At 41.3% G+C, this 20,502-nt stretch overlaps 1 protein-coding gene and 4 non-coding genes across 8 annotated transcripts in view; 3 read left to right on the top strand and 2 right to left on the bottom strand.

Moving 5' to 3' along the window:
* Positions 1 to 20,502, bottom strand: part of LOC117902248 (mucin-6) — an 84,199-nt gene that overhangs the window by 20,954 nt on the left and 42,743 nt on the right. Inside the window, exons 1-3 of one of the 4 annotated variants that reach the window (XM_034813497.1) lie at positions 11,225 to 11,565; positions 9,314 to 9,451; positions 3,513 to 3,695 (exon numbers count right to left, since the gene is read on the bottom strand). In XM_034813497.1, coding sequence (XP_034669388.1) covers positions 3,513 to 3,695; positions 9,314 to 9,451; positions 11,225 to 11,351 — 448 coding nt within the window. In that variant the 5' untranslated portion in view covers positions 11,352 to 11,565. Of the gene's footprint in view, positions 1 to 3,512; positions 3,696 to 3,821; positions 3,987 to 9,313; positions 9,452 to 11,224; positions 11,566 to 20,502 lie in introns of those variants that run through there. The other 3 variants (XM_034813493.1, XM_034813498.1, XM_034813494.1) reach the window with 3 other exon arrangements.
* Trnag-gcc lies at positions 5,989 to 6,059 on the top strand. Its single transcript has one exon. It is a non-coding gene; the product is annotated as a tRNA-Gly (tRNA).
* Positions 6,324 to 6,394, top strand: Trnag-ccc. The gene has a single exon. It is a non-coding gene; the product is annotated as a tRNA-Gly (tRNA).
* Positions 6,630 to 6,700, top strand: Trnag-gcc. The gene has a single exon. It is a non-coding gene; the product is annotated as a tRNA-Gly (tRNA).
* Trnag-gcc lies at positions 7,283 to 7,353 on the bottom strand. The gene has a single exon. It is a non-coding gene; the product is annotated as a tRNA-Gly (tRNA).

Below are 20,502 nucleotides of genomic sequence, written 5' to 3'. Positions count from 1 at the left end.
CATTGGAAACACCAATAGAAATTAAAGAAAAAATTTACTATTTCAAAGCCAAAGACAAATAAATCATAATTCAAATAATAGGTTCAATTATCCCTTTCCCCAAAGTTGATGCCCTCTTCGAATGTGACACTTGAAAAGAAAGGTTTGCCGCACATCGTTGTAATTATGGACTTTGTCTCCGTGACTTTCGCGTCACACTTGGCCAACAGCAAAAGTAGTTTGGCCATTGACTGGCTGTCATATGAGCGTATGCAAAATAAGTATATAAAAATGAAAACTTTGGGTCTGATTACCTGTGGAGACAAAGACAAAGAACGATGAGCAGAGCAGCCACAGCTCATTAAAAGGCACGCTCCACTTAGAGAACCTCTGCGGCTATTAACCTTATCAAGTTTGTGCAGTTTAAAACTGGATAATTATGCCATTTTTTATTGAATAGAATTTGCAACAAAAAAACACAACCAAAAAACCTGACCCCAATTCGTGAAGTCCAACATAAACCCAATTAACTCCCACGAAAAGATATCCATCAATTATATGACTCGCAATTGATTAAACAAATTTTCTTGGGCCACCGAATGAATTGAAAGCATTAATGGAGCTGCGTGTGCCGGATATCGAGGGTAATGCAAAAATCGAAAGTTTTAGATTAAAACGAATTCGGGGACTTACATAAGTAAGCCGCAAACAATTGTAGAAAGCTGCTTTTATTTCCCTCTACTTTATTTCGAATTTACTAGAATATCTTAAATAAAAATGAGTACACCCGAAAAAAAAGCAATACAAAACATATTCATAATTAGCAGAAAACGAAATTCTCACGCTAGAAAATAAGTGTATTCAGACACGGAATTACACAAGCCCTAAGAGCCTCGGTTTTGGGCCCGGAGATCTCAACAATTTATGCAATATTTGGCTATGGTTTTAGCCAACTTTTGTGTGCAAATAAGCCCCACAGCAGGGAGAGGAAATCTTCGGCTTGCATAAATTGTTCATGCGAATTAGGTTTGTGAAATATTTGCTGACAGTTCAATAAAGTTTTTTTTTCCTGTATCCCACACTTAAATATTACTTAAGTATGTTAATGTGTTTTAGACGTTTCGCATTGGTTTAATTAAGCGAGAATTTATTGCGAGGATAGGTTCTATGAATGAAGAAGATTGATTGCTATGGGAAACATTAAGAGCAAAGGACCTTAAGACCTTAACTCGCATGCCTCGAATACCTTCAAAGCATTTCCACCGACCACCAACGACGACAGATCTTAAGAAACCCAAGCAATGGTTTTTAATAAATCTTGAGGCCTGCAACAAGCATTTCATGTGTGGGCCCAAAATGAGTTGCAAAGTGATTGTAATTGTAAATGGAAACGATCATTATATACTCGATACCCATTGTAGTAATGACTTTATGTACGACTACGTTTGGATTGTTTTGTCGATTTTCTGTGGGGGGTTGTGCTTTGGTTACGCATGGCAGATACCCGCAAAAGAAAAGTAAAAGTCTTTTCAGTGCAAAAATACTGGAAATGTGCGTGTTGGTGTTTGATTTCTTGCGGAGCGGAGCTCTGGGAGAGGCGGCCATTAACGTTTTTTTGCAGTTCGATTGGGAAGTTAATAATATGCAATGGGAAAATGCAAAGCATTTGATAGATTATGATGATACGATGACATTTTCAATTGCTTCTGCAATGACAGCCAACGCGTGCCATTAGCACACAAAAAAAGAAAGAGATTTGTCAATTAATTGAATTGAGAAAAAGCGTGAAAAGCGGCCATTAAGAGCAGCGGAGCCCACACACTTCCACTGGCGACAGCGAAATCAATGAACTTGATGTGTGTAGGCCATAAATTAGAGTGAAAACAAGCCGTCAGATAATGGGCTGGCGGGCCACAGCAAACACACACAACCAATACAAATAATACAAAATAAAGCACATAGACACACACACACCACAGCGAAAAAAGAGTTTGCGTGCTTTTCAAAGATTTTATTTTTAAATGCCCTTAAGTAAGGGGCTATGTACTTAGCTAGAAGGCGTCAAGTCAGACACCAGACACACCGTAGCACCAGATAGATTAGATTGCCAGAGGGCAGCATGGCATTCAACACTAGCTTTAACAATCAAACAAGAGTATTCAATATTCGTTGCCATAGAAACCGCACTTTCCCACAACTTTTTTCGCATGCGGGCCCCTACAATCGCGCACAATCAAAACTAAATGACAACTTAATTGATCGACTCCCCCCGAAATGGTTGGTGTGAAAGCAATAAATAAAATTTGATAAAATAGTCAGCGAAACATTTGTACACAGCTCTAAGAAAGTGGTTTGAGCATGCTTTTAGGTTCCCACAAAAAGTGAGGAAGGCAGTCAGTCACTCGCATTAAAACATTTAACAAACAATTTAACTTTAAATAAGCCAAAACATTGCAGCGGTTGGCCAAGGGGCGTAGAGCGGAAGGTGGGGCAATGCACACCAACGCCCAGAGTAAAAAAAAAGAGGCAAGAACAGCAGCAACTCGTTGAACATCAAAGCAAATTTCGTTAATGCGGCTACGCGTAGCGGCATAAACAAGCAGTGACATTTGTGGGTAGACCCAGAGGGAGGCGTCAAGCAGAGGGTACTGCTTGTGCGTGTGGGGCATTATGTAGAACCACTTGCCGTCTAGTGTGGGGGTCATGCTCACGATTATATAAGCACCGGAGGGGCAACAACATGAGCGCGAGATCATTGTAAGAGTGAGGCAAGAAGTTGGCACGTTGCTGGCTAATTTACTGGCTACTCAACGGCTGAGTTATGATTGAAAGACGAAGAAACGCTACGATCGTGGGATACCAGGGATTTCGAAAATGGACCCTGGTTTCTTTAATATACTAAAATACTAAAACAATAGACGAGAACCATACAAATTAATCAGCACATATTAATGACACTCAGACCATCCCCAATGGAATATCAATGCACACACAGACTCGCACATAAATGTTGTGCACATCAACCCACTGCAATATTGTCACTTTTCCATTTAAAAACTCTGCGAGGCACTCGAACAGGTGTCGAAACAGGGCCAACAGTGTGCAGATAGACGGACATGTGGCTCAGGCATATTATCCCCAAATGGCTAATTAGCTGCATTAATATTAATCACAAAAGTTGCTCAACTCTTAAGCCCTAAACTTTGCCAGTCGAAAACTGTCCCCAGGAGTCCATTTTGCAATTGCCAGAAAAAGTTTATTTTTTTCCACGTCCATTGTGACGGGCTTTTGAAGTCACAAAATTTACGACAGACAATGGGGTACGAAAAAATATTAATTCGATTGGCAACGAAATTATTTTGGACTTGAATTTCGTATGCTTTCACTTTGTTCGACCACGCCACAAAAAGTACACCCAGAAAAAGGGAAATAGGAAACAAATAATGGGGTTACAATCGATTGGAAGTGCTCCAATTTTGAATTGCCATCGTTGCTACTACAATTATAATAATGTTCGACCTTTTGACGCTTACCTTCGGAAATTTTAACAATTGGGGAGCTCTTAACACATGCAATTTTAAGTTTAGCTTGCGGCGATTGCTGTTTGATTTGAGTTGCAGCTGGACTTGCAGACTTTGTGGCAGCGCCCTTGGTGTTGTTACTAATACTCGCTGAAGCCGGGGTTGCTGCTGTTGATGTTCCATTTAAGCGTTTTTCTGGAATAAGAAAACAAACAAATCGAATACATTTTCTTGTTTCAGCCAGGGTAAAAATATAAAAAGATGTTGCCAACTTTTAGGCAGCAGGCAAAAATTGATAAGACCTAAAATATGTTAACTTACTGGCTGCTGGGGATATAAAGCTTTTCCAACTATTTCTTGACTTATTGCATTTATCAGATTTATTGCGGCGCAAAACTCTACGAAATATAGCTACAAAACCCATGATACGAATGTGATTTTATATTTTAGAACATCAACCGAGCCAAGAACAAGAATGGAACAAGTTGAAGATCCAGTAAGGCTATGGAATTACACAGTTGAAGAGAACACCAAACATGGGAAATTTTTTGCTGCTTTTAAAAACACATTTATATTTGTTGAGTGCTGAATGAACTTCACACGTCTGAAATGTATTTCATGGCTTGCTGAAGGAACAAAGTGATAATATTCCAAGCAAGAGATTTCTGGTTTCAGGCTATCAATGCACTTGAGCCGGCAAAAGGCAGGGAGCGCAGCAAAAGAACCAAGCGCGAGTTTTTGCGAGCCACAGCCCGATTCAGATTCCGCGTTACAGGCAACAGCATGTCATAATTTGACCAAATTAATGAAATCAAAAGAAAACCAGTTTCCGTTTCCAGCGTGCAACGTAAGGTGCAACCAAGGAGGAATGCATGCTAAAAACCGAAACACCTGTTTTTGGTCCAGATAAAGTGTCTCAGCATGGCAAGCAGTCACAAAGCAGTGCTTATAGGCAGTTTGAACGGAATATTATTGGTGGTCAGGCGAATGAGTGGTTTACTCTTTCATCTAATTATAATATATTTATATGTCGCCGCCGAAATGGATGCAGGTTTCCTTGAATAATTATCATAAAACAATACAGGTTCGCTTTAGTAATTTGCATTACAATGCGAGCACTTTTGCACAAGATAAGCGACAAGTGCCTGAACCTGATTTGCAGTGTCAAAGCAGTGCTGGTATTCAAGCAGTACTAAAATGTTGCCAGAGAGAGTTGCGTGCATCATGTAGAGCTTTAATGTTGCCAGCGTGTATCCAAGCAGGGTCTCTCTAGCTGAAATGCTGCCAGGCGATCTCTCTCTTTATCTTAAGCGAATTTCATTTCTCTTTGTTCTGTCAACTCTCTGTCAGCTCTCTCTTTTTGTATCTTGTACCTCTAGCTCTCAGACGGTACAGATACAGATACAGGTTTCTTTGAATAATTAGCATAATTTGCTGCTTTTGTTTTCTTTTGCTGCTGCACACAACTCGCTTTTGTCCGCTGGCCAAAGCTGACCTCATGGATTGTCCCGGGACCCGTCTTGGACATCCACCCAGTACTCGTATATTGTTTTAGGTAATTTGTGCTCGTGCCTGGAACTGAGGAGGAGCTTGTATTTCAATGCTAACCGCAAAAACAAGCCAGCGCCAGAAGCCATAAATGGCTAGTACAAGTCTAGGCGGCAAAAACTACCAACTACAAAACAATGAGAGTTGTTCGAGAACGTCAACGAGTGTGTATGCCCATGCCCATGCCGAAAAAAGAGTTTACAATGCCATGAATGCCAATGTCACAGACGGGGCTCTAAGAAACACAACTAAAAACAACCCAGCGATCAAGAATCGGAAGGCAGGTTCAATGTCACAGACATTCAACAGTAACGAGCTCTAATCGAGTAACGATTTTGCTTTCGTTTAAGAAACTTACACACGCGTGGGACATCGGCAAGCAATTACCATGTGAAGTAACCGGATCTCGCAGATTAATCCGTTCCCGAACGCTGTCTTCAAGTACGTGGGCCTCTAAGTATCTCAGCGATAAAAGAGGTGAGAAAATGCCGACGATTCAATCGATCTTGCAAAATTATGCCAATGAACATATCGCTTTTATTTCTTTGCCAACTTGATGAGAGTAAGCGCCAGGTAGACGTGTGGGTTGGTCAACAGCAAAACACTTTGTGTAGGTTTATTTCAGGCACGTTTGCCCCATAGAGGTGTCTGGCGAATACTTAAGAGTGCTGCGATTATGTGATCAAAAGCGAGCAACCTGCGTGCAATTAGCGGGAATTACGTTTCTTCATGGGAGTGATGGTTGGGAGATTAAAGAAACAATGAACCCAGGAAAGATCAAACAATAGAACCCCCTGTTATCTGTTCACCTAGTTGCTTATGATAGTTTCAAAGTTGTGGAACTTATAGCACGTATGGGAAGCTTGCCCGATAGTTAATCTACCTCAAAATATATATAACTTCGTTCGTAAAACGATTTTGGGAAGATCTTCACATGCAAGCATCGGTGGTTCAGTGGTAGAATGCTCGCCTGCCACGCGGGCGGCCCGGGTTCGATTCCCGGCCGATGCAAAACAATTTTTTGTTCCTTGTAATTTGATATTTTACATTAAACATGAATTTATTGCTTTAAAAAGGTTTTCTTTTGTTATAAAGACGATGACATTTCTTCTCTTTGGAGAGCACTACTATAGTGAACTATATTGATCTAATAAAAGGAACTCAATGCTTAACGAGGAGGAACGTTCTGAGTCGTTTTAGAGTGCAGTTTTTAAATACTCTAACGATCGTAGATTATCTTGTGTAAATTATTTTGGAATTTTAATATATATTCTAGCATCGGTGGTTCAATGGTAGAATGCCCGCCTCCCACGCGAGTGATCCGGGTTCGATTCCCGGCCGATGCAAACTATTTTTTTGTTAACCTTTTTTTTTTAAGTTTGCTTATACATACGTAAGTCTGACAACTTTTAAAACTTATAAAATCCCTTCCAAGTGTCTTTGACAAATACCTGTTTTTCTAAGCTTTTCCTTTATGTCGTCTCTACTAATTCCGGTTATGCTTGCAACTTGCAAGTCTTCTTCAAAGATAATGGCAAATTTTCCGGGTCGAGTGGAAAATTTTGGTTATTTTTCGCACAAGCATCGGTGGTTCAGTGGTAGAATGCTCGCCTGCCACGCGGGCGGCCCGGGTTCGATTCCCGGCCGATGCATATACACTTTTTTGATCCATTTTGATAAATCTCTCAAGTCTTTAATTGCACGAAATTGCATGTTGGCTGAATAAATCTTAATTAGTGGAAAAAATGCCAGCCGCCTCGAGCGTGAGCCAAGAGAGTCTGTGCATTTGAATATGCAAAACACGTTCCAGCTTCGTTTTTTATTCGCTTTTGTATTTTCCCCGCGATGTGAAAATAACTTGATAAGCATGCGCATGCGAATACTCTGCGGAGCTCTGCATTCACTGGAGATCAGTGATCGGGGAAAGGGAGACGAAAGCTAATTTTAAATAAGACTCTTTCGCATAAAAATAGAATTGGCAGAGGCTGGGCCCTACTTAGGGAAGACTGCGACAGCGATCACGAAGGAGGAGGCATTCTCTTAACGACTTCCAACTCTGCGACATTTCGAGCAATTTAACAGCAACATCTCGCCGGCTGCGCTGCCTTGGAGGGGCGGCCACACAATGAATTTCCCTATTAAAGCTAATTTATGCAAAGTTGCAAACATTCGCGCACGACTCTGTAAACAAAGTAATAAAACTTGTAGGCAAAAAAAGCGAACAAAAAGTCAGATGCATCGGCCGGGAATCGAACCCGGGCCGCCCGCGTGGCAGGCGAGCATTCTACCACTGAACCACCGATGCTTGTGGTGGTTCCAGGGCGTACAGTATAAAAGAATGTAGGAACCCCAGTGGTTCCGTGGATCAAGCATAAATATCTGCACTTATGCATGCATGTTTTCCGTATTTCGTTTGGCCCACTTTCGTTGTTGAAATCTATGAATGGGGTCACGGAAATTCTATTATAGAACATGCCAAATATGTATAATAAATCAGATAATGGAGTTTGCCCATTGGAACATTATTATTAATTGAACATGTGGCAATGATGAAGATGTACACATGTACATTTCAGAGCATCTTCTAGCTGCTGATTGACTTGAAGAGTTCCTCATCATCTCTTTCAAATATAAATCATTTGAAGAGTCTTTAGAATGTTGGATTGGCGTCAGAAGAATAACATATGCTCATACATAACTATTTATATGTAATGAAATAATTCAGATACCCAAAAGCATTCAATAAACTACAGTTATTAAAACATGTGCCAATGGAATGCTTTCGCAAATAAAGTTAGAAACAAAAGTTTCCACAGGCGTGAAGAGAAATACATACATTCTTCCAAGAGCTATCTTTTGTCTCCTTCATCAGTGAGTATTTCAGAACAATTTATCATTATCATATTTTTCTCATCAGAACTATGATTAATTATGCGACAAGACAGATAAGCACAAGTCAATTAGTGCAGAAAAACTCTTAGTTCAGTGTGTACATATTTACATACATGCATACATATGTATGTACGTATGTATGCATGTACGAGTATGTATATGTTTTAGCTGTAGTAAAATGAAGACATTGAAGCCCCACTGGTTCACTACGAAGAACTCTTCAGATCATCTCTGCAAAAACTTCAATAATAAATCTACAGCATTCGCACATCTGGCCCAGTGAAATCATTACCTCAGTCTTGTCAGTTGCCAGGATGAGTCACTGGAATGAGTCAACGATGCCAAATTTGTGCACAATTTCCAGCACATTTCGCACAGATTACCTCTGGAGTTGAGGCTTGCGGGACATGCTGCGTGGCGGACACCTCGGCAGCTGGCAGCTGTCCCATGCCCCACTCACAGACTTGCCGGCGTTTCCTTACGGCTAACTGTGGGAATCGAGCGCTAAAGTGTTTTCCTCTCTCGCCAGCTGCGCGAGTAGCGGACACTGAGATCTAAGACACGCCCTAAATTGAAATATAGCGGGCTGATGCCGGTCTGGCCACGACACATTGATAGGGTGAGGCGGGCTCACTCTGGCGCTGCTATTTCAGCAAACTCATCGAGGGCAACCAGTTGAGCGTCTCACCTGAGCAATGAATTCGCATATAACTCTTCCTGGAGCTGGAGAGGTGGATGGGGGCCAGACAAAGGGCGATTCCACACAAAAGTTGACACATTTCAAGTGGGATTTCACAGAAGCTGCAAAAAGACTTTAACTGGTGACGACTGTGAGAGTTCGGAGAGGGACTGAGCTTTGATGGCAGGTTTAATGGCAGATGTTAGCTATAATTCACTCTTCAAGAGCCAAACCCAGTTTACATTGATGTGGGAAAACCTAACGACTGCGTATTTTCTAAGAAAATGATCTCAACGCACTTGGAAGTATAATTTATTATTGCTTTTCCATATTAAAACTTCAAATTTCCTACTTCAAATACTTAGTGGGGCAGTTTTCTGAAAGAAAATCTTCCTTTGACATTTCTCTCGGAAGGAAAAGTTTTGTTAAGCTTTATTCATTCATTCTTTAGCATTCAATGTACATACATAGTACTATGGGGTCACAGAAGATTCATCTGACTAAATCTATGGGTGATAATATACTTATGCCACCACATAAAACTTTTAGTGGAACCCAAATCGGATTCCAACGCAAGGAGCAATCAATGCAAAGCAATCTAAAAGTGTCTACCACATTGCAGAATATATGACCATATCTATTACTCGTTCATAATTTACATTTTTTGTGGAAAGTATTGAAATTCTTCACTTACGTATCGATGTAGGCGTGGTCGTTGCAGATGATTTGCTGCGTGTGGATTGTCCCTTGGCGGTCTGTTGGGTCTTTGGCGGCGGGCCCAGATCGGTTGGCGAGATGCTCAGATTGCGCACATCACGCTTTTTGGCAGCTCCTGCAAATGACAAACGACATGGGGAGACGGGTGTGAACAAAAAATGCCAAGTAAAATACTTTTGTGTCTCTGCAAGCAATCAATATGTGGATGATGATGATGTATAATTTATGCGGGAACACGTTGCCAGACAACGCGAGGCTTTCGAGTGTTTTTTTCTTGGTGTTTTTTCTGTGGACTTTTCTTGGGTTGGGTTGAAAGGAGAGTTATGTGCTCTTACAGAAACAACACACTCTTCAAATTTCATAAATTGTTTTCCTCTTCCCAGCTGGGGGTCCTCGCCCCCTGTTTTGGGGCTATTTGCATTCCCAATGTTTTGTGGCTTAAAACAAAGCGTTTCCATAATTGAAGTGTCTGCACCCCAGACCCCATTGCTCCCTTCATGGAGACCATGGTAAAACTTGTTGGATAAACATGCATGAAAAAAGGGTGAAATTATATTATGCGAGTGCATGAATCTATTAAGTTGCTACTCGGGGGTGGGAGACTGAGTTCCAGATGAAAGGCATTGAATATCGCTTGATATCGCAGAGCCCTGGGCTCTGTTTATGGAGTTTTAAAGTGCACTTAAGTTTTCGAAAGAATGAATGAAGGAATCGTTATGATTTGTAGATGGGGAGCACTCCACTCTAATCAAGCTAGATGGAGTTTCTCTGTGGTCTTAACTAATTGTACAAATAAATGAAGTACATATTATTGTACATATAATTGTGGATATACTTATATGAATGAAAGCCAACGAATGATTTGATTTGTTGTAACTATGCTCCATCAACCTAAGATTACCTTTCCACAAATGCGTATCTGTAGTAGTGCCAATCCATCATATTTTATTGGCAAGTATCGTGTCTCCTCACCACAATAATCAACTTTGATTCAAGTTCACGCAGGGTTCCCCCCTTAACGAGGTTTCATTGTTGGGCCTCCACTCAATGAATGGCCCCTGCCATAGGCACAGACCTCGCACTTGTTAGACATAATTTGTAGCTGCTCTGGGGCACAACCAGGAGGGGCAATGGCAATCAGCCGTGCGAGAGCCAACACAAATGCATTTCCACAGCAGAAGCAGCTGCAGCAGCAGCAGCAGCAACAGCAGCAGGGAAAACCTAATAAATTTTATTTTTAGCTGTCGGCTAATTGTGCTGGACATGGACACTGGGAAACAGGGAAATAAAAGTTGCACGCCCAGCTTAGGCCGAATGGAAAACTTTTATCTGCCGCTGTGAAAACCAAAGAGCATTGCGCCGAGTCACGTAATCCTTATGGGGCTTTTATCAGCAACGATAAGCCATACCACAGCCAGCAGACAGCAGACGGCAGACGGCATGTGGCATGCGAAATAGTTTTACAGTGGCGGAAAGGACAAACTTTCCCAGCGCTCAATGGAAATTTGCGTATCTCCTGTTGGTTTTAGTCCATTTTTTAGCACATTTGCATTTAAATGTGGGGATTACATGAAAGTGTTTGTTGCATTATTTTAAATAATTGTTTAAACCAGGAACATATTGGAAAGGGCTTTACGAATCAACGTTCTATGTTTGTCCTCAGCTAAATGTTAAAGAAAAACCATTGATGCTTTTTTATTGGCAATTTTACATCCCTTTATTTCCCTTTTAATTTACTCTGAGTGGCATTGAAGTCTTTTACAAATGAAACCACTTTAAGCGTTTCTACCCGCCATGTGGGCTTATTTCATTACACCCCAGTCACATCGGATTAGCATTCACCCATACATGTACGTGGCTCCCCTTACACCCTGCCGCCGTCACTTACCTTTCGTCTGGGCTTTGGTGGACCGCTTCCCAAAGCTGCCAAAGCGCTCCCGCTCAATCATCTGCGAGTGGATGTAGCGCTCGGAATAGGAGCGCGACAGTTTCTCCTTCGAGCTGTGTGCACCCATTTTTGCTGCGGCACGTAAGAGTTTTCCTCTCGAGTGTGTGTGTGTGTGTGCTGTATTATATGCGGAGTATTGTCTGATCGATATCACGATTGGAGATTTCACTTTCACAGGCTCTCGAATGCATCAACGATTGTCGGCAGTGGCGGAGCAGACGGAAGCGGACACAGAGACGAAGGCTACACCCGCGCACAATCTCCAGACGTTGGCGATGGCGGTAGATTTAATTTGATGTTGCCGTTGACAATTGCCGCTTGAATGCATTTTGTGTGGATTTTTTATACTTTACTATATATTTTCCTTTTTTGCACAACAATTTATGCTCTGTGATTAACGCAAGGTTGACATTTTGAATGGCTGAAGTTGAAGCTAGGTAAAGTATTTTCCTTTTGTGTGGACTTTTGCGGTGACTGCAGCTGACATTGAATGGATTTATAATGGTTAGATTTAATTGCCATTCACTTGGGGGACCATTAACCGATTCAATTAGCCGCCTCATTAAACTGACTCCCCTCCTCTACATTTTGCACTGTGGACCCCACTCTAGTGACTGCAGACAGACTCTTTTCCCACCCACAACTGCTGCAGTTGTGGCTTTTAATTAAATTATTTTAATGGCGCCCAACATCCATGGGATGCTCTGCTTCATTTTTTATGGCATTTTTCACATGCTAAAGGCAGGCGGGCACTCGGAGAATGTTTTGATGGTGCCAACAACCTAGACACACAAATCGGAAATAGCCAAAACACTCCACACGCCTGCCATAAAAATCATTTTGTATTTAATTGAGCATGAGTCCCAGATCAGATGCAACTGCGTATATATTTGTCGAGTGCAAAACTAAATGTTGGATTAACTGCCGCCTGAATTTCGCAACGAGAATGATAAATGGCCTGCGAGAAGACACTTGTGCGACGACAAAGCGACCTCAATTCTCGATGCCGCGGGACCAAAACGCAAAAGAAATATTGTATCTGAGTGGAGCAGGTGCTTGGCATGGTGCTTTGGACACTATTGCAACACAATCCATATAAATCTACAAGTGAGTGGAGAACAAGTGCCACCAGGGAGTGATGCTCCGCCCCACTCCTCTTTCTTTGGATGGGAGCCGCTGACAGGTTTGAATGTCATCATAACTTAACAAAAGCAAGCCAACATGAAACCCGAAACGAAATGAGCTGACAAATTGCACGCCATGATTTGTGGCCCAGCATTTGAATGTGGAACACTACCTCGTACGAAAAAGAGGCACACATTTCCCAGTGGGTTGGAAAAAGGCAGCAGAAATATATTCCCTGGCTCAGTGGGGCTACAGTGAAGTAATGGTAGGTACTTTTTTGGTTATGAATAATTAGCGGTTAACGAATAAATCAAATTCAGTGTTGCATCAGACTTTGGGTGAACAGAGAATGTAGCAGTGGAAAATAAACCTTCAGTAGTTTTAAGGATCGTCTGCCAACCAATGAATTAGTGCTCCAATCCCGAAGTAAATGAATGGACAGGTAAACCAATAAAGATCATCGCCCCAGTATCCAAGCATCTATCAGAACCATGGAGCTCTATCTGGGGAGTACGGGGTCTAAATATCGCACTGCGTTGTTCCGTTTGGCAGACGAAGCGCAACCTCAATGCTATGAATAGCAGCGGCGGCCTCTTTAGTCACAGCATGTCAGAGCCATTGGGACAGTCGGAACAGTTGGGATAGTCGGGACAGACCGACAGTCCCTGCAAATGTCAGACGACCAGCCGAACTATAATTAGCCCCCAAACTGAAACACGAAAAGGTGTCAAATGTTTGGCTGTGCAGAGCGTGCAGCGAGATATCTTAGATTTTATTGTTTCGTTGGCTCTAAATGGAGGACTTGGAGTGCATAATTCACACGACTGAGCACGAGATTCAATACCAAATGTCAGACCTCGAATGCCGGAAGTTTTCCCCCGACATCATTTGAAACGGAAGCGGGGGATATACGAGTTTGCGTGTAACTCAAGGGCAACTTGATGAACTTTTGCTGGAACTCTGCGCCTGGCAGCGCAGCCCGATGATCCGAAAGTTGAGGAGGCAATTGCTGCGGGCTCCATTTAATTTAATATGCAAAAATTGAATTTGACTTTCAATTAAAAGTTGGCCTCTGCTGCCGCGTGGGCGTGGCGTGTGCACATTTTTCACTGGAAAGCTCGCTCGCTCTCTCTCTCTGCTTCACTCCGTCTCTTCGTTCAGGTGGGTGCAGAGCAGCGGAAGCTGCAAAAGCCATTAATCGAAAGAGACAGTGCCCAAAGGAACTTCCTCCAGCTACCACGACAACCTGGTGGACGACGACAGCATAACGAAGGTGAGCATAAATATACATAATTTAAATGGCAATGCTAGCAAGTGGCAAGTGCATACAAAGATGATGGGAGGCAGTGCCAAAGAGGGACACGCGAAGCGGTTATCATGTAAATTAACAGAGTAAAAATAAGACTAACCGGTTCAGTGGTGGAAACGGTAAAAGAAGTGGAATAAATAATAAATTTCAACAAAGCTTCAATTGAAACATATTTTCCTCAATTTACTCCGCTTTAAGATTTTTAAATACGTTCCAATTTAAATCCATTCAATCTCTTTGCGTAATTTAAGACCCCAATTCAACTGGTATAATCCCTCTGATTAAACAAATTGAAGCAAATCCCAAAGAGCTATTTTTTATGGCTTCACACTATCCGCCCCCAGAGAGACATAAAAACAACGAATGCTCCCCAATGAATCCAGCGACTCATTTCAAACTGTTCGAACTCCGCAATGGACCTCATTTTTTATATGATTTTTTTATATGGCCGCATAAAAAATGTCCATAAATTACGGGTTCATTGCTCCCCGAAGAAGAGCGTTTGTGCAGGACTCCGCGGACAAAACTATAAAAAATTAACAATTACTGCTCCAAAAAGAAAAAAAAACGAATTTCTACTTTTTATTAATGTGGCAGACATTAAAAATGTTTTGCACATGCAAAACACCGAAGTAAACTCTTACCATGGGGTCCCGAAAACTGACCAGAGCGCACCCCATGCAGATCCGACATAAACAATCATTAAACTGCATCGCATGTTGTGCCGGCATATAATGGGAATGTTCCATTAAATTTCAGTCAAAGAAAAACTGAGACATAAACCCACATAAAATGTAGTTTAAATTGCCAAAACGATGTCATTGAAATGGTTTTCCCTGCCTGCTTTTATTTGCTCCAGTAAATCTAACAAAAAGGGCGCTGGGCCAAAAGACAAATTTAGCTGATGGCATAGATTTTTGTTTGAGTGTGGGCCTGATACCCTGTTACTCATTAAATGGGTCGGCCAGAGCGTATAAATATTTAGGAACTAGAATGGAAAGATATGCAAAAGATGATTGGAAGAAGAAACGGTTGGAAAAAGTGGCAGAAGTAGAGGCAACTTTTGGGACAGACTTTGTCTGGTTTCTTCCTAATGATTTTAGAAAGTTTGAAGAATTTGTATGTTAATTTATTAAAGATATGTTGCGAAGTTTCAATTCAATTTTTAGAACAGTTCCACTCAAGTAATACAAATAAAACAGTCTAATTTCCATTATAGTTTTACACAAAACGAAATGAAAACTTTCCCCATAATTATTTACAAACTACATTCCCTCGGCATTACCATATTTAATAAAATTTTCCACTGCCACCAAGTACACCCCAGGTCTAGCTATCTCCCAGATACAGCGAGACTTTTATTGCCTTCTGCCGCTACTTTATATGTAACAGAAGTGAGGGAAATAGAGGGGGAAAGGCAAATAGAAATGCAAAATGCACTCATAATGCAATTTTATTTTTAAAACACTGTCGTTTGGCCCCGGGGCTGCTTTTGAGAGGGGGGCTGAAAGGCACTCATTTTTTGTATCCACAATTTCTTTTTATTTTGGCACACTTTGGGGCAGACTGACTGCAGTGAGCGCAAGTGGCGGCAATTTGTTTTAAAATTATTTTCATTAAGCAAGTGTATGCACAGTGTCTTAGATGCATATATGAACATATGTACGAGGCTCTGTGTTTTCATTTTAGCAGTTTCTTTGGGGCTAAATGGCATTAGGCAAATGAATGTGAATTTATTAAGCCAACATTCGCCTCATTTTCAGTCGGCTAATGCCAAAGCATCCATTCTGCCAGTAGGTTGCCATTTGCTTCTTCCAAGCAGCCTCGTTTTGTTGTCTAATTGAGCTGTCGACATCAGTTTACCTCTAATTTGGTCAATTTGTGCAAATAAGTCTGACGGTTGTCCTATAACTCACAGACAACAAACAAGTTGCTTTCTCAGTGTTCATCCATAAACAAAGCCAAAACATTTTGCAACTGATGGATAAGATTGGACGGGGGCAGATTACGCAAAATGTTATACAATAAGAAAATTATGAGTATGAAAATAAGGCAAAATACGCAGCCAATGATTTGGGTGGGAATAAAGTGGAAATTTGTATTGAACTTAAGGTATAAGACTATGCGAAGCTTTCAGGGATATTTTATAGGTTTAAAACAAAATTTTGTTCTCATTATATATGTGGGCTGGCGATCCCTAGACAAAACACCAAAACGAGCAAGGGCGAATTCGCGTCACTGCGAATTCCAAACGCGAGAGCAAACGCAAAGAGAAAACGAAGGAGAGCGAATTGAGAGCGAGAGCGGACAACCGATCGGCGAGAGCGCTGAGGGAGCTTTCGAGCCAATCCGACGGAAAAGGTTGTGTGCGCGACCAGACGACGAACGACGCAGAAATCGAATTCTTGTACCGTTATACCATACAACATTTACTTATAAACAATAAACATAACCCCCTACAAATATTACAGATATTTCAAATGGAAAATATATAACTCTCAGCATTCTCTTGATATGTCCCAATATTTGTCTTTCTAATATAAAATACGAGCAGAATTCTCCACATTTTCTCTCATAAACCTATCAACAATCTCCAAGCACTTAATCAAATCAGTTCAATCTGTTGAACATAATAAACCACCAGCACTATCTACGGAAACTTTAAAGCTGCACAAACCCGCGCAGTCATGTAAAGAGTTTAATTAATATTGGGGCCAACGAATTGTGTGACACCTGATAAAACCGTCAACGAGATTTCCATTAGACAACAAGAAACGTTTGCTGTGTGTCCAAGAGTGTGAATGTACTTGGAGCTCTAATGAGTGACGGCAACAGCGACTGGGGATTATTGATGAGGGCCCATGAAATGCTTCCGGTTGTCTAACAATATTTTTGAAGCGACCGCACGTGCGACCCCCAAAAAGAAACTTTGGCACCCGGCGACTTGTGTCTGGGGACTGGCCACTGGGCACTGAGGACTCTGGGTTGAGTTCGTGTCATTAAATACACATTTGAATGACAATTGTTAGTGTAAGTACTTCTTCCACTTCTGCCTCGGAAACGGACTCGACTCGGACTCGGGCTCGTAGTCGTACTTGAAGTTACGTGACTGGGCCACAGGAAGTGTGTGGTAAAAGTTGAGCGACTCTAACGACCCAATTAATTGATTGAATTAAGCTGAAAGTTAGGTGGATTCAGTGGGTTAATGCACTTTATGACTCTGCATAGAGGAAACGCATTTGCCCATTAATTGACTCACCGTCTCACTCGCATTTGTAAGACCATAAATGCAATGGCTTATTGTGATATGCAAATTAGCCACAAATGCGTTCGTGTTCGTGTTGCTGGAGCGTTGGAACCAGCGGTGAGGTCAATTCCCCAACAAACAGACATCATCGGGTCTGTGGGGGTCTTATCTTGAGGTCTGTGGGTCTCTGTGGCTCTCTCCCTGCCGTTAAACATTCAACAACTCAACGGAAAAAACTTTGTCCAGCCGCTGCCTTAGCTTTAACTGCTACGATCAATCAACACACAAAAAAAAACACCGAAATGCAGGTGAATCCGAGTATTGTAGACTCTGGTTTAGATAGTGACTAGGAAATACCCTATTAAAAGGGTAATAAAAACAGCAGGGGGAAGACTTCATACCGAGCATTAAAACGATATCGGGAAGCTTCAAGTAAATCCTGTTGTCAGTCAGTTCAAATCAGTTGAAGAATAGTTTCGTTTACGAGAATTTCGGAATTAAAAAACTAGAAAAACTAGAGGGTAGCCCCAAAGACTAAATAACAATACCTCATGGGATGATGCACTCCAAAAGAATTTTATAATAAGCAAGAAAGTAAACTTCAAAATGATTAATGGACTGTTGTCTAAGATTAAGACCTCATAATACTCATGTTGAACCTGATCTTCAAAGAACTTTATCCCATTAAAGCTCAATGCCTTCACTCTACCAAAAAAAAAACCGATGAACTCTTCAATGGAAGAATGTTTTAGATTTATATTGAAACATGCAAACCTGCAAGCTACTTCAGTCTTACATTGTAGAGTATATAGAATTTAATGTTGGCGCTAGAGAAACAAAACCAAACACGGAGGAAAAACTGCTCGTTAAAACTGACAGCGGCAAAAGAGTCTCGGGCGTTTTGGACACGCTAGAATTGAAATGCGATACAACCGTCGAAGCAACAGCAACAGCAACAACCGACAGCGACAACAGCCACAGCAAATACATGCAGTCGTCGTCAACATTATCAACACATCGTCCAAACGTGCAGCGCCGACAACAACAGCAGCAACAGCAACATCCACCGAGTTTTCTGCCCAACTTAGTTAGCTTCGAATGGAACCGAAATTGAAAGAGGAATAGGAATTGGAATTGGAATTGGAATTGGTTCAGTGACCAGAGGAAATTTGTTGGCCCCAGCATAAACAGCTGATGAAAACTGATTTTGTTTTTGTGTTTGTTGTTTTTGGCTGTGGCCCGTTTCGGCTTTTGTGATTGGCAGGCACATATTCATGGCATATAAGCGCTTCATTATGGCCAAAATGAAAAGTGTTTCGCGTTCGTTTCTTATTCAATAAAGAAAGCCATACTGCATTATGCAAAAAAAATATCAAAAAACAATACCATAACGATTACAACAACCGTGCACTCAACAAAAATATCAAGTGAAAGTTGACAGCAATCTTGAGATACTTATTTTTCGGCAGGGGTTTGTTCCAGCCAAAAAAAAACAAACCAAAAGGGTATCAATTTGTGGGGTGGTCACCAGAGAGAGATTATGGTAATCGATAGTCTATGCGGAATTATGGCCAAGAGGCACACGACCCGAAGGGTTCAAGTTGTAGAAAGAGAAAGATGCTATTAGGATCGCTGATCATTGTGGATTTGATGCGGTTGGGTTGGGTTTGCTATCATTCTGTAATCTAAGAGTTTGCCATGCCCCAAAGCATTTGTTTACAATTTTTAGAAAGGGTATGAAATAGGGAAAATTTAAGGCTTATAGAAAGCAAACTATTTACTATTAAAACTTAATTTTAAAAACTATTAATATTTATTTATTAATTACTAAATTCTTTGCACTTTATTTGCATTTGCAATGCTCGAAAACTTTTTCATACTTTTGTAAGTTTTGCCGCACATTTCTCACCCTCATTTCTTGAGTAAACTTTTCTTCACTCCTGGCATTTCATGCTGAAAAATTCCTTGATTGAAATTCAACTTTTTGTGTCTTGCTGGGCTGAGGATTTTGCGCAACCTTCACTTTACAAAAATGTTGGCAAATTGAAAAGATGTCGGCGAAATACGATTTCTATGCATTTCATTTTGCGGCTCTTGCTGTTGCTGTTGCATTGCTGGTATTTTGCAGCATAATTTTTACAACATAACGCCCACAACACTTTCTCGCATAGTTAAGCGAATTATACGAAACGAAACAGAAACAAGCCATGGAAAATGAAAAGAAACACCCAAACAAAAAGAAAAACACTCGTAGTAGTCGTATTTCTGTCCAGCATTATTTTGCAAATTTCCCACATAATTATTAAGCGCCCCAGAAAGAGAGAGGGAGCGAGAGATGGAGATGGAGATAGAGATAGGGGTAGAGGTAGAGTGAAACGAAAGCAAACAAAAGACTTTTTCAAAGCAGACAGCGGACGGAAAAAGAGACGGCACCAAGAGACCGAGCCCCGTACCCAGGAGAGAAGCTTCCCTAAAGGGGAGCTGCTTCTGCCCTGCCCCGTCAAGCCGGGCAGGATTGTACATAAAAAGAGACAGACAGAGCGGCAACTGAAAGAGACAGCCAGCGAAAAAAATGCAAATATGATAATAATAATGTAAAAAGCACAAAAGCATGCCAGCACGTCGAGTGAAAATTAAGAAAAGAGTCGCTCAGAGAAAAATGTTGGTTGTCTTCGAGCGTCACGTCAAGCGCAGAACAGAGCAAAGAAAACTCTGATGAAAATTATAGCAAAGCAGCATCTACGCGACTCAGAGACACACATGGCCAACGGCAATGGAGAGACAAGTCACGAGACACAGAGAGAGAGAGAAGAAACGAGGTAGACAGGGCCGGAAACAGGTGTCGCCTCCTGCACTTTGCTCTGCATCTAGAAAATCCCAGTACCACATCACATAACGATCTTAGGAAAACATAAATTAAACCTTCAAAGACCATTCCATAGTGCTGCCCATATGATATTTTATGGCTCTTATCCGCTGAAAGATGAATTCTTTTGTGTGTGGAAGCAGTGTAGCACGCCCACTAATGATTTCCTATCCCACTGATCGGATTACCTTTGGGGCGGAAATATAATCGGATAGAGACAGCTTCTGATGCTGTTAACATTCTTTTTTAACCATCAAGTATTTGTCAGCACTGTAAGCTATGCAGATCTATTAAGACTTGGTTATGATTTCTACGTTGGCAGCAAAATGTGTTAAACTTTAGGTTTTTTTTAACCAGTACTTAACCTAACTGCAGCAAAAAAAACCCATAATAAACTCCAATCACACTGATGTCATTGCCTAATGAGATCATTAACTCATTTGAATGCTGAGCACTCCCCGAATATTCATCTCAAAGCAGCTTAAAGCTACGCTTCAGCTGAGTCCTGTCGTCCGCGGATTAACCAATCATTAGGGGATTACATTACAAAGAACTTTTGCATGGCCTGGCCAAAGGTGAGCTGTGGCCAAGTAGGCAGGCAGTGAGCACCCCAGACTTCGACTTCGACTCATTCAATGCTGATGAAGTTTGATCTAAAACTTTGAACAAGA

Source organism: Drosophila subobscura, chromosome U, assembly GCF_008121235.1.
Source record: "Drosophila subobscura isolate 14011-0131.10 chromosome U, UCBerk_Dsub_1.0, whole genome shotgun sequence".
Lineage (NCBI taxonomy): Eukaryota > Metazoa > Arthropoda > Insecta > Diptera > Drosophilidae > Drosophila > Drosophila subobscura.
Note: the sequence above shows the minus strand (reverse complement) of the source record. Positions and strands in the feature narration are given on the sequence as shown.